General features: G+C 40.1%; 1 protein-coding gene across 2 annotated transcripts in view; it reads left to right on the plus strand.

Moving 5' to 3' along the window:
- The first annotated feature begins 128 nt into the window (after positions 1-128).
- Positions 129-14,345, plus strand: part of PDE6D (phosphodiesterase 6D) — a 49,832-nt gene continuing 35,615 nt past the window's right edge. The window contains exon 1 of one of the 2 annotated variants that reach the window (XM_045559651.1): positions 129-369. In XM_045559651.1, coding sequence (XP_045415607.1) covers positions 320-369 — 50 coding nt within the window. In that variant the 5' untranslated portion in view covers positions 129-319. Of the gene's footprint in view, positions 370-465; positions 485-14,345 lie in introns of those variants that run through there. The other variant, XM_045559653.1, reaches the window with a different exon arrangement.

A 14,345-nucleotide genomic window follows, 5' to 3' on the forward strand; every position in this document is an offset into this window, starting at 1 on the left:
TTCCCGGGGAGGGCCCGCCTCATTGACGCTCTTCGTGCCCCTGCGAAGCCGCTGAGCGTTTCTATTGGCTTATCAGGATGCCAATCGTCGAGGCAGGCTGTCCATTGGCTTCGTGACTGGCGCTCCGAGGCTAGGGGGAAGGAGAAGGGATCAGGGGCGGGAGCCGAGGGGAGGGAAAGGCCGGTCCGGGTCTGGCCGCTGTTGCTGCTCGCCCGACGTCTCCAGGCCCGGCTCCGGCTGTGTTATCAGCTCCAAGGCACCGTGGGAGAGAGGCTCCGACGACCAGAGTGGGAGAGCCACGGGCGGCGGCCGCCGCATCATGTCAACCAAGGACGAGCGGGCCAGGGAGATCCTGAGGGGCTTCAAACTGTATCCGCTCGGCAGCGGGGCGGGGCCGGGAGGACTTGGGAGGCGGCTGCTCCCTGAGGAGACTGGCCAGGGGCGGGTGCTGTGCCAAGTGAGCGCTGGAGAAGGCGGGCAGCGAGTAAGGCGAGGAAAGGAACGGTGTGCTGGGCCCCCGGCGGGACCGGGCGCGGGAGGCGGGCACAGGGGCGTCCTGAGGGAGAAAGGGGACGTTGACGGGAGCCCCGCGGCGTGGAGGCGGGTGAACCTGGGCGACAGGGCTTCGAGAGGCGCCGGACGTCGGAAACGGGTGCCGGAGAGGCCGGCTGGGTTTGGAACTCCGGCCGGCACCCGGAGGCCAGAAGTGGGCTGCGGCCCGCAGGGAAGGGCTGAGGGGGCGCGGTGGTTGATCTCGAAGCCTAGATGCCTCTTTGGCGGGAAGGCCACCGCAGGAGCAGGGAAAAGTGACTTTGTGGGGGACAAATGCAAATGCTCGTGTTAAAGTCTCTCAGGTCCCCTACCCTATCCCACCCCCGTCTTGTTTCCACAACTTCTTTTCCTCACTTGTGGCTTCCTCTAGGGCGAGAGTAGTAAAGGGAGGCGGAAAAAGAGAAGTCTAAAGATCGACCTCGTCTTAACTGTCTGTTGGCTCTTTGAGGCGTTGAATGGTCTCCCATTCTCCCCTCAGCTCCTCAGTTTTCCTTCCAGCAAGATGAGGACCATGAGCTTGTGGGGGGGATGCCTTGTGCTGGGACCGAAGGTATCTTTGCTGGCTCTTTTTGGAAGGGTTAACGCCGAGCTACGCTGGAGCTGTCCAGCAATGATTTGATGTCATTGGGGACAGGTAGGATATGGAAATCATTGCCTCAGGCCTGTTGTGGTGTCGCTTTTGCAACCTTCTCTTTAATGTGGTAAGAAAGTTTTGTGTATTAACGGAATGTTAGTCTGTGATTGCAGATGATGAAGATGAAAAAATGCGATTTTATATATTGCAATTTTAAATTCTCCTGCTGACGTTAGTCTCTTGTTATATCCTATGTATGGAGTATATAATATTCTTAAATTCCTCTCTCAGTGAGAATGTAGTCATCATTGTAGGGCTCCTCCCCCGGAGGTTTAGTAAAACACTGTTCTCTGAGCCGCCTGTTGTATTTTCACAATGCCCATTTCACCCCTGCAAATTCTAATTGCTTTGCCATAATCAGAAACCAAGTTGGTAATCAATTTTAGACCACAGTGCAAAAAAGGCACAGGAAGTTTTGGATGTACAAATTAAATTTTTGAAATGGAAACTGACATGCTATGCTTTATTAAAAACTGAAGGCTGTATCACCTTTGCATACTACCTTGTGTGATAAACTTTCTGTACTTTTATGTAATGAAGTTTGGTAACAGCCTCTGTTATAGTTCCATGTACCTTTCTGTGTTTCTCTTCATAATGGAGCATATAAGTAGATAGGGATGATTGAAGTGTTAGAAAAGCTAGGACATGGATTTTATTTTTCCCTTGAGTAATTTATTGTGTTACTTAACATGTATGCTGTAGACAGTAAACTAGAGCCTATGGAGAATTTTGAGATTTCACAAACAATGTTTTTCTTTAATTAGAATTAACATATTTCTAAAAACAAGAAAAGTCTTTTTAATGGCTTTTGAAAACAAAATTTGAGTTGTCACCTTCAGTCTTTGCTCTTGAAGCTATTGAGCAAGAGGCTTAGGTACAAATATGGAAAAGAGTAGAAAGCAGAATCTGTGTCAGCCCACTAGAAGGAAAGATGAATTAACCAATTCAGTGATGTTAGTGTATCAAGAAACAGGCTTTGGCCTGTAATCCTAACACTTTGGGAGACTGAGATGGGAGGATCACTTGAGCCAGGAGTTTGAAATCAGCCTGAGCAACATAGCAAGACCCTGTCTCTACAAATTTTTTAAAAATTAGCCAGGCATGGTGGCATGTGCTTGTAGTCCCAGCTACTCGGCAGGCTGAGGCAGGAGGATTGCTTAAGCCCAGAAGTTGGATGAGCTATGATGATGCCACTGCACTCCAGCCTGGGTAACAGAGTGAGACTCTGTCTCCAAAAAAATAAATAGAAAGAAAGACAAAGCTTGACCTGAGCTGATTGAATCCTGGACCACAAGAGGAAACAACAGCCACATAAAAAAGTTAACATGGAAGCAAAGGAGTGCTCATCCTCTGGTACCCTTTACTGACACCTGAGGATTAAGAGAAAAAAGGAAAGCAGGAACTTCAGGATATACTACTATCTCCAGGAAAAAATAAAATTAATGTTTTAGTAAGAAACTATTACCTACCTTTTATTCTGCAAGTGGTTTTTCTGAACTTTCTGGTTCTGTAAGAATATTACTACAAAAAGAAAGCACCATTATGGTCTCCCACCAACAGTGTTGACAATAGTCAATTTTCCACATAGATTATGTCAGTCATTTTTATTTTTGCCAATTTGGACAACAAATGATATCTTATTGTAGTTTGTATTTTCCTGGATCCCTACAGCGGTAATATAGCAGAGTGGTTAAGAGCTATACTGGACTGGGAATCTATACTGCCAGAATTGGAGTTCTAGACCTACATTCCTAGTTGTGTGTCCCTGAGCAACTTCTTTAACCTGTGCCTCAATTTCCTCAATCGTAAAATGGGGATAATAATAGAACCTACCTCATGGGGTTGTTGTGAGAGTAAATTAGAGCGTATCTAAAGCATTTAAAAAAGTACTTCATGCATAGTAAGCATTATGTCTTGGCTATTACTGTTGTTGTTATCAGAGAAGTTGCAAATCTCCCGTTTGGCCATTTGTTTTTCTTCTGTGAATTGCTTGTTAATTTTGTTTTTGCCTATTTTACTATTGAGTTGTTTATTTTTCTTATTACTTTGTAGGTGTTCTTTATATAATGTAATATCAATCCTTTCCCTGATAGGTATGTTGCAATTATTTTTATCTTGATATAATGCATCTTTCCTTTTTTTGTTGAACAGAATTTTTGAATTATCATTTCAAATTTATCAATATTTTCCATCTGGCTTTTGCATTTTGTATCTTGTTTAAGAAGACCTTCCATATCCCAAGATTAATTAAATATCCTCCTATCTTTTCTTCTCATTTCACTGTTTAGCTCTTTAATTCACCTGGAATGTATTTACGCATTTGGTGTGTGGTAGAAATCTAACTACTTGTGTTGTTTGGATAGCCAGTTGTCCCAGTACTATTTACTAAGTACTAGTAGTGTTAGTCCATCTTTTTTCCCACCGTTTTGAAGTGCTGTCTTTGTCATATACTAAATTTTCATTATATTATACGTGGGTTTATTTTTGGAATATTTCTGTTTCATTGATTCATTTGTTCTCCTGCCTGTACACATTTGGTTTAATTGTTATAGTTTTATAGTATGATTTAGTATAATGTACAGTCAGATTGGTCTGTCGTGAACAGAATATGTGTGCTTAAAATCATAAGGTCCATATAAGTATTTGTATTCCTTTTATTCACACAGAACCTTGTCTATATACCCATAATAGAAACTCAATAAGTATGAATTACATATGCATAAATCAGGTATAGTATAGTCTGAGAGAATTCAGTATAAGCCTATGCATTTTTCATAAGTTATTTCAAAAATAAAATATTTTTAAGATTCCTTTCTCATATCATTTCCACCCCATCCCACTTTTTTCAGCTCATGCACATTAAGAGCCTTGCATTTCTTTCCTGTTTGTTAAAAGTGTAACATTTCCCAATTGTATACTAAAGTTATGAATGAAATATTACTTGGGAAAAAAAGGTGATTTTCCTACACAGGTTGTGAATTTTATTGTTCCCCATTTTGTTCATTCAACAAAGGTCTATTGGGTGACTGTTATATATAGGGCACTCTGCACTTGAAGGATACAAAAATGAGTGAGTCACAGTCCCATCTGTCCAGAGGCTTAACCATCTTTATGTCTGTTTAGAAGAGATATCTTAAAAAGCAATGCATTTTTGGTTTCTTTGGTTTTTTTTTTTTTTTTGAGACAGAATCTCGCTCTGTTACCCAGGCTGGAGTATAGTGACCTCATCACAGCTCACTATAACCTCGACTCCTGGGCTCAAGTGATCCTCCTGCCTTGCCCTCCCAGAGTACTAGGATTATAGGCGTGAGCCACCGTGCCTGGCACGTAAAAGCAATGAATTTTTAAAAATAGTATTTAATTTTTCTGTTACAAACTCCAGCCACATAGAATGACCTCTGTAAATATCTTAATATAACCTTCTCATGTCACTAATGTTTAGTATATTTGCTTTTATAAAAATAGAATTACAAGTATTATTTCATAACTTACTTTATTCACTTAATAATAAATTTACCATGTTCATAATTGCCAAAGAAAAATAGTTACTTTCACTTGCTTTCAGTGACATAGCTTTGTCACAGTACTCTTATATTAGCTTTCTAATATAATCTGGAGTGTACTGTTACCTATTCGAATTACTTTTTGTCAACATAAATATGTAACTTTATTAAATTAATATCAAGAAACTGACAGACTACCGTAAGAAAGAATTATATATATATATATTTTTTTTTTTGAGACAGAATCTCGCTCGGTTCCGCACGCTAGAGTGCCATAGTGTCAGCCTAGCTCACTGCAACCTCCAACTCCTGGGCTCCAGCGATCCTCCTGCCTCAGCCTCCCAAGTAGCTGGGACTACAGGCATGCACCACCACACCCGGCTAATTTTTTTTCTATTTTTAGTAGAGATAGGGTCTCACTCTTGCTCAGGTTGGTCTTGAACTCCTGAGCTCCAGTGATCCTCCTGCCTCAGCCTCCCTGAGTGCTAGGATTACAGGCATGAGAATTGTACTTTTATGATTTCATTGTCTTTAATCTATCTGGAATTTGCTTTGGTATGAGGTATGAAGTAGTGATTTAGCTTTTTTTCTTTTAAAAAAAGTTAACTAATTGTCTCAATTTATTTATTTATACTCCTGATACGAATATAATATCCAAAATATAAATGACTGCCTCCAAATGGATAAAATAAATATTTAATTCAAGATGGGCAAAGGATATGAACAAACAGTTCCCAGAAAGAAAAAAAAATGACCAATGAATAAATGAAGAGAGGCTCAACCTTATGAAAACAATATACTATCCCTTTATTCCCAATTAATTGACAAAAATTTAGAAGATTGATAATAATCAATGTGGACAACTTTTGGGGGAAAGGGACACACTTATTTGCTTTGTATGTATGTATAGCCTCTATAGACAGTAATTGGTATCTGTCAGATGTTTACATGTAACTGCAGTAGAGCATAGAGCATGGACTGACTTCCAAGGTTCAGACTTACTGCCTCTACCAGCATCATCCTTGGCAGAGCACTCAAATTCTTTGAGCCTAGTATCTGCATCTCGTATCATCAGAGGGTTGTCATGAGAATGAAATGAAACTGCATAAAAAATGCTTGGTACAGTGCCTGGCACATAGCAAGTAATAAATATTAACTGTTATTATTAATTATATTAATAATTAATAATAACAGTAGTGTTAATGTGACTATAAAGCCACTTATTTCTCTGAGATGTAACCAGTACCTTCATTCTGTTATTATATTTTCTTCCTGAGAAACTGTAATATTTCTGTTTTGCATCTGAAAAAATGATTCAATTAATAAGCACTGGTGTATACCTAGTGTTTATCTTGTCTAGGAATGAATCTCGTTCCAATTATGGCAGGTTAGCACAAAAAGAACCAGTTTCGCTCAGAAGGTTTCTGTAAGCATTTTTCATTTGTATTCTTGTATTTCCTCTCCCATGGTTTGGTCAAGGAGTTCCTATATCCTCTTTCTCATAGCACGTGATCTTTGACTTTGCTTCCAGTCAAAAATAGTTGGCTTTACATCTTCTATTCACTTAAGTTTCCTTATTAGGAGTAGTAAACTGTTGACCTTCTCTTGAATGTCAGTATTGCCTAGTACAATTGCCTTGGCCAAGTGTTAAAAGTGAATTTGAGGTTTATGATTTTCTTTTCTTTTTCTTTTTTTTTTTTTTTGAGGCACTAACTCTGTTGCCCAGGCTAGAGTGCCATGGCACAGCCTAGCTCACAGCAACCTCAAACACCTGGGCTCAAGCGATCCTGCTGCCTCAGCCTCCCAAGTACCTGGGACTACAAGCATGTGCCACCATGTCCGGCTTATTTTTTCTATATATATTTTTAGTTGTCCATATAATTTCTTTCTATTTTTAGTAGAGACGGGGTCTTGCTCTTGCTCAGGCTGGTCTCGAACTCCTGAGCTCAAATGATCCGCCCGCCTCAGCCTCCCAGAGTGCTAGGATTACAGGCGTGAGCCACTGTGCCCGGCCTATGATTTTCTAAAATATGGTTTTTATCTATCAACCCAAGTTCCTGGAAAGCAACAAAAACATACTACTCAAACACTGATTACAGATAGTCACAAATTCCATGTAGATTACGATTGGTAGATTGTTTCCTCAGGCGATGGACTCTGAGAAGTTGTTATTGTTATCCTAAATGGATTAAGTGAATATAATGTCCTATTGATGATGTTACTTAGGTTTTTTTTTTTTCTCAGAATATTACGGGGCTACAAATGCTTCGGTCACATAAATTGCCTTTGCACCACCCGAGTCAGAGCTGCAAGCATGCCCATGCCCGAGACAGTGTGCACCACACCCTAGGTGTGATTTTACCCATCCCCTCCTCCCCCCTCCCACCTGCCCGATCCCCTATGAATGTTATTTCCATATGTGCACAGAAGTGTTGATCAGTTAGTACCAATTTATTGGTGAGTACATGTGGTGTTTGTTTTTCCATTCTTGTGACACTTCACTTAGAAGAATGGTCTCCAGTTCCATCCATTAATACAAGAAGTATTAGTTCACCATTTTTTTGTGGCTGAGTAGTACTCCATGGTATACATATACCACATTTTATTAATTCACTCGTGCATTGATGGGCACTTGGGTCGCTTCCATGTCTTTGCACTTGTGAATTGTGCTGCTATAAACATTCGGGTACAGATGTCTTTTTTATGGAATGTCATTTTTTCCTTTGGGTAGGCCCTTTGTACTAGGCCCCCAGTAGTGGGGCCGGGCGAGGTGGCTCAGGCCTGTAATCCTAGCACTCTGGGAGGCCGAGGCGGGTGGATTGCTCAAGGTCAGGAGTTCGAGACCAGCCTGAGCAAGAGCGAGACCCCGTCTCTACTAAAAAAAATAGAAAGAAATTATTTGGCCAACTAAAATATATATAGAAAAAATTAGCCGAGCATGGTGGCACATGCCTGTAGTCCCAGCTACCCGGGAGGCTGAGGCAGTAGGATTGCTGAAGCCCAGGAGTTTGAGGTTGCTGTGAGCTAGGCTGACGCCACGGCACTCACTCTAGCCCAGGCAACAAAGCAAGACTCTGTCTCAAAAAAATATATATATATATACCCAGTAGTGGGATTGCTGGATAGAATTTTTTAATTATTTTATTTTATTTTATTTTTGAGACAAGATCTCACTCTGTGGCCCAGGCTGGAGTGCAGTGGACTGATTACTGTTCACTGCAACTTCCAACTTCCAGGTTGAAGTGATCCTCCTGGGTCAGCCTCCTGAATAGCTGGGACTACAGATGTACACCGTGACACCTGACTAATTTTTTTATTTTTGTAGAGACAGACAAGGTCTCACTCTCTTGCTCAAGCTGATCTCAAACTCCTGGGCTCAAGTGACCCTCCTACCTCAGCCTCCTAAAGTGCTAGGATTATAGGTGTGAGCCACCACATCTGGCCTATTTAGGGTTTTTAAACAGACATTCCTGCTTTTGCTTTTTGGGAGAAATTTGAAGTATAATTAGATGCTTCTAGTCTTCTTCATACCTTATAAGTTTCTTCCTAGGATTGTGTATATAGTTCGTAGGAAACATTGTAGTAACTTCTAGAGAAACCAGACAGAACATGGTAAAGCTCTCTCATGGTAAAATTGTATGTCACTGTATTTGATAAAGGACTAGCAGTGGTGCTGAGGCTTGGCAGTTCTAGGTTCTTACTAGGCTTGACCTCACTTTTGCCTCACAGGCCTCAACTTGTTAGCATTCTGTGTCCACAAATCCCCATGTTAGGGGAGGCCTTCACTTCTGAATGTATAGACCTGTCCCTCTCTATTCCTGACCTTTAACATCATAGGAAGAAATTTTAAAGGTCATCTTGTCCAGCAGACTGACTGTTCCAACCATTCCTTAAATTGTCAAGGTTTCAAGAACAGTTGCTTTTGACCTGCTGATAATTTTGAAGCTGCAAAGAAAAGCAAATATGTTTTCTTATAGTCCAATATCCATAAAGATCTCAGTGGATTGGACTAAAGAAGCATGCTGTTTATGGCAAAGAAGGTGATAGTCTCACTATAGGAACACTCATGAGCGCTTGTTTAGTCAACAGTGAAGGAGGTTAGGAGACAGTGGAGCTGGTCTTAGGGAAGGACACTTCAAACATGTCATACATTCACTACTTGTGGAACTGAGGGGAATTTAACCTAAAGATGAAAAGAGTTAGACAAGGGACATCAGTGTTCTCTTTTAAAGTTTAAGAAACTATTCTAGGCCAGGCACAGTGGCTCACACCTGTAATCCTAGCACTCTGGGAGGCCAAGCCAGGAGGATCACTTGAGGTCAGGAGTTGAAGACCAGCCTGAGCAAGAGCAAGACCCTGTCTCTACTAAAAAAATAGAAAAAAATTAGCCAGGCATGGTGGCTCATGCCTGTAGTCTCAGCTACTTGGGAGGCTGAGGCAGGAGGATTGCTTGAGCCCAGGAGTTTGAGGTTGCTGTGAGCTAGGCTAACGCCACGGCATTCTAGCCTGGGCAACAGAGCGAGACTCTGTCTCAAAAAAAAAAAAAGAGAAGAAAAGAAAACCTGTTCTAAAGAGGAAAAATTTTTTTTTTTTTTTTTTTTTTTTTTTTGAGACAGAGTCTCACTTTGTTGCCCGGGCTAGAGTGAGTGCCGTGGCATCAGCCTAGCTCACAGCAACCTCAGACTCCTGGGCTCAAGCGATCCTACTGCCTCAGCCTCCCGAGTAGCTGGGACTACAGGCATGAGCCACCATGCCCGGCTAATTTTTTTGTATATATATTTTTAGTTGGCCAGATAATTTCTTTCTATTTTTAGTAGAGACGGGGTCTCACTCTTGCTCAGGCTGGTCTCGAACTCCTGACCTCGAGCGATCCACCCGCCTCGGCCTCCCAGAGCTAGGATTACAGGCGTGAGCCACCGCGCCCGGCCTCTAAAGAGGAAAAATTAAATGTTTGCGGTATGACTCTCAGAGGAAGTATAAGACTCAGGAGTACAGATTACAGGGGACAGAGTTTAGCCCAGTTTCTAACAATTAGAATTACCTGAAAAAAGACATTTTCCAGAAAGTATTTTAAGCAGCAGATGGGTGCCTGTATTAGAGTAGATGATCTCCAGAAGTACTCAAAAATCCTTTTCCAACACCACAATTCTTTGATTTGGTGACAAGCTTTCTTAGTTGACAACGACTTTTTTCAGTAAATGTTTCTATTGAGATAGGATTAAATAAAATGGGCAAAACATTTTTCTGTGATTTGATGTAAAGCATCTGATATTGTTTCCTTCTTGCTTTTGGGGTAGCTCTTTTCTTAGGCCCTCAGTACTGATGAAGTATTTTGTTTAGTTCATTGTTGATACACTAATTCAGAGTCAAGGAGAAAAATAATTGCCTCTGAATTTAGATAAAGTCTAGAGAACTAAACACAAAAAGCTCTAATATAAATAACACTCTAAATAGAGCCACAAGAGGAAAGGGGGTGGCCTAATAATATTTGATATTCCTATATGGTTTTTCAGTTTTTCAAAAAACTTTGATATATTAATGCATTATCACAACAACCCTGTACATTATTATCTCTACTTCATAGTTGAGGTAACTGAGGATCAGTGACTCTGTAACTCAAATAAAGACAGAACCTTAATTTAAATCTTGTTTTGTCTTTCCACAAAGTCCATGTTTTCTACAGTACATCATGCCTCTACGGAGAATTTGTTTTGTTGCTATATTACTGAATTTGAGTGTAAAATTTTTCTCAGTGTTTATTTTCACTTGAAAATTATTTTCTTCCATTGTGGTCATACCCCTATATTATTCTTTGTTTTTCCTCAGCTGTCAGGTACAGGGGTCAAGGTTCAGCCCAGGATAATGAAGAATTTTTTAACACTTAGAGTTACCTGGAAAAAGACATTTTCCAGAAATTATTTAAGCAGCAGATGGGTACATTCTTGTTTTCATATTTTTTTCCATCTTAAATGCAGTCCTCTGTAGTCAACAGATGGCCATTCATAGGAGTCTGATTAGCAGCTGTAATGATGATCAAACATAGGAGGTTCTGGCCGGGTGCGGTGGCTCACGCCTGTAATCCTAGTACTCTGGGAGGCCAAGGCGGGCGGATCATTTGAGCTCAGGAGTTCGAGACCAGCCTGAACAAGAGCAAGACCCCGTCTCTACTAAAAATAGAAAGAAATTATATAGAAAAATATATATAGAAAACTAAAAATATATATAGAATAAAATTAGCCGGGTATGGTGACACATGCCTGTAGTGCCAGCTACTGAGGAGGCTGAGGCAGTAGGATTGCTTGAGCCCAGGAGTTTGAGGTTGCTGTGAGCTAGGCTGACACCATGGCACTCTAGCCCGGGCAGCAGAGTGAGACTCTGTCTCAAAAAAAAAAAAAACCATAGCTGTTCAAATGTATTATGCTTGCTATTACATTATTACAATCATTATTTATATTTACACTCTAGCTTAGACATCTGAAAGGCTTTTTTCACAATTCTGGGGAGTAATCATGACTATTGGAGTGACAACAGAGGAAACTCCCTAGATGACACTTATGTTCCCTTTGAAAATCAAAATCATCTTTTGCTTTGCTTTTATCTTTTAAAAGAGTTATAATTTGAGGAAGTTGATTTCTCTCTCCATACTGTAGCATTTTTTAAAACTAGGTGAAATTCAGAAATCTCCAAATATAGATTTTGATAAGATTCCAGGCAATAGCCCTATGCCTCCAAATAACATGAAAGAAACAGTGGCTCTTTTGGGAACATGCTCTTGGGAAAGGTCCTTGTATTATCTCTTCTTCAATCAGGAGGTTCTGGGAAGCAAATAAAACTGCAAAGGGAGTCTCTAGGAATCTCTTTGGTTATGTCTCTTCTAGCTTGTTTCTGACTAGTTTCAGGCACATAACTGCACATGTTGGTAGGATAATGGACTTACTAGAAAAAGAAAGGTTGGTTTCATTGTTTGACTTTGCTAGTGAGAAGACTGTGTTATGTTTCAAATACTGATCTTTTTCTCATTACTAAATTACTTGCCTCCACTGTTTCCCAGGCCAGTTTGAATTTTGATTGTATACTTTCCAAGCACAGTAACTTTGCCAGCACCAGAGTATTGTTTCACAGGGATGTCACCACTGATTACAGTGCTGCATATTATGTTTCAAGGATACTGAAACCTGGGTTCTCAGGAATCCATTTATATTTTCTCACCTTGTGCCCCATAAATGGCAAAATTACCCAGACATTATTGGGTGGAGAAATATGTTTAAATGTCTGTGAATTAGCATTGGTTCTTAAGAATGTACTAAAAGGATGCTCTGTATAACCAACACCATGGCAGAAGAAGTATAGAAGGAGGGCTTTGACAGAAGTGGTATTTAAGAATTAATGAAGGTGGGAATAAGAGAAGGAAATGAGTTCAGAAAGTGAACAAAGAGGACAGTTTTAGAGGGGAGAGATCATAATGGCAGTGTTAAAAGGTAGAGAATAAAAAGAAGAAAAGCCACAACCAAAATCTAGGAAAGCAAAGCAAAAAAAGGCATTCCTATCACAAAAATGTTCAGGATACCACCAATAGAAACTCCCTTTTTTTACTGCTAGTCATTACAGTTTCTTCCACCTCAAAGAAATGAAGAGGAAGAGGTTTTTCTTTGTGCCTGTGACCTTGGTATTGAAACTTTGCTTCATATTCCTCTGGTCAGCCATGGTAGACATTAGCATATATCATTATATGCTTAGTCAGCCATTTTGCCTGAAAAATCTACTGACCTTGAAATTACTCAGAGCCACATGTCCATATATAATTTACAAGTACTCTATCAAGTCATGAATTCAAACAATGCAGAATGGGCTTTTAAATTCTAATATGTTTTTACCTGCAATTCAGCTGACTGACTCTACCTGTTCTCCTTAGGGAGAGTGGGGTTTTTTGGTTTGTTTGTTTCTTGGTTTTTGCTGAGCTCCAGCTTTAAGTTCCCCTTTCTGTAGCCTGCTGAACCCTGAAAGCAGCTATCCTGGTTTGTCTCCTAGATACTCTTCAATGACCCTTGCTTTCTGGTTGCTCAGCTTGAAAGAGAATTCTAATAAACCCTTCCAACTTGCTCTCTGATGCTTAGTGTGGCTCAACACATATTTGAGTGCCAGTTATGTGCTGAGCACTAAGAAGAGAAAGACAATACAGTGTCAGTGGAATTTGCCTTGCAAACTTACATATACACAGAACACTCAGATAACTACTATGACACAGGTAGTGTCAAGTGGCTGGGATAGGAGGTGACATTGGAACAGACAGCACTCTGGGGAATGCAAAGGATGACAGAGGCCGGATTCAGTGTCTTCCTCTAATAAGCTTTGATTTGCCATCTTGACTTCTTCACCCCAGGGATATAGCAATTTGTTATACCTGTTGGCCTCCTGGTTGCCTGTTGATTTCCTGTTCTTTATCAAAATGTCCTTTCTGTTGACACTACCTCCCTATCTCGTCTTTCTCTATTGTCCTTTTAACCTATCAGTAGCTCATTTTTTGAAAATCAGTATTACCCAAACCTATTTACAAAGCCTAAACTTTATATGTTCCTCAGAAATGTGTATGTCTGAAGATGGAAGGACTTTTTTAATTGGACATTCACACAGGACTAGACTGACAACTTGTCAAGAACAGAAGTCTTGTTCTTCCTAACCCCTAGAACAATGCTACTTAAACTATTACTGGCAAAGAACCAGGGTTTTGCTTCTAATCCTTCACAGATCGATATTTTTGTAAGATACAATAAAATGAATTATTAGAAAAATGACACAAAACAAAAGTAAAAAACTATTATTAGAATCAACAAACAAATTGCTGAATTGCTGTTAAAAATTTTAAACACATGTCACAGACCAGCACCAGTCTATGGACCACATTCTGAGTAACATAGCTGTGGAATCCCTAATACAACTTGTGCCTGGTACATAGTAGTACCTCGATACATGTTTGGACAATAAATACATCAGTGAGATAGAGTGATTATAGTAGTAGGCAAGGGAAAAAGGACAATAGAAGCCCTCTTTGGAGAGTTGGAGGGAAATGTAAATAGTACTACAATAATGTTACCCTCCATGTACAACAAACTTTTTCTCATCATTCTCTCTGAACATTGTCCCTTTGGCTCTCTAGCAAGGTAGATAGATACATACTAATAAATCCCTGTGAGAATTTCTGAGAAATATACTTTTGGTCTTGCTGAATGTGTAAAACTTACTCTAAATGACTGCATAAAGATGCTAACCTGCTTATCTGAACTAGCTCTCATGAGCAGATCTACGGTTAGCTAGGATTGATTTCAAATATTAACACCTGTTCTCAAAACTGATGCATGTCTCCATGTTACAATATAGACCATACTGCCAGATGCTTCCCTGAGATGTTGTTTCCTCTGTGTCCTCTCAGAAGATTAGTTGAATAGGGTAAGAAATCCTTTTATCAAAAACTTTGAAATGAACAAACAAGTCTTCTATGTTAATTAAGATAATTTCAGGTTGCTTACAACATTGTAAATCTTCAGTTCTTAAAACCAAACTGTAAGTTCTTGAATCCCCACTAGATAAAGAAATTAATGGTATCATTTAGGAATAGAAAAGCAGGGAATCTGTTAATATTTTTTAATAGTCACACACAT

Source organism: Lemur catta, chromosome 8 (genome assembly GCF_020740605.2).
Source record: "Lemur catta isolate mLemCat1 chromosome 8, mLemCat1.pri, whole genome shotgun sequence".
Taxonomy (NCBI): domain Eukaryota; kingdom Metazoa; phylum Chordata; class Mammalia; order Primates; family Lemuridae; genus Lemur; species Lemur catta.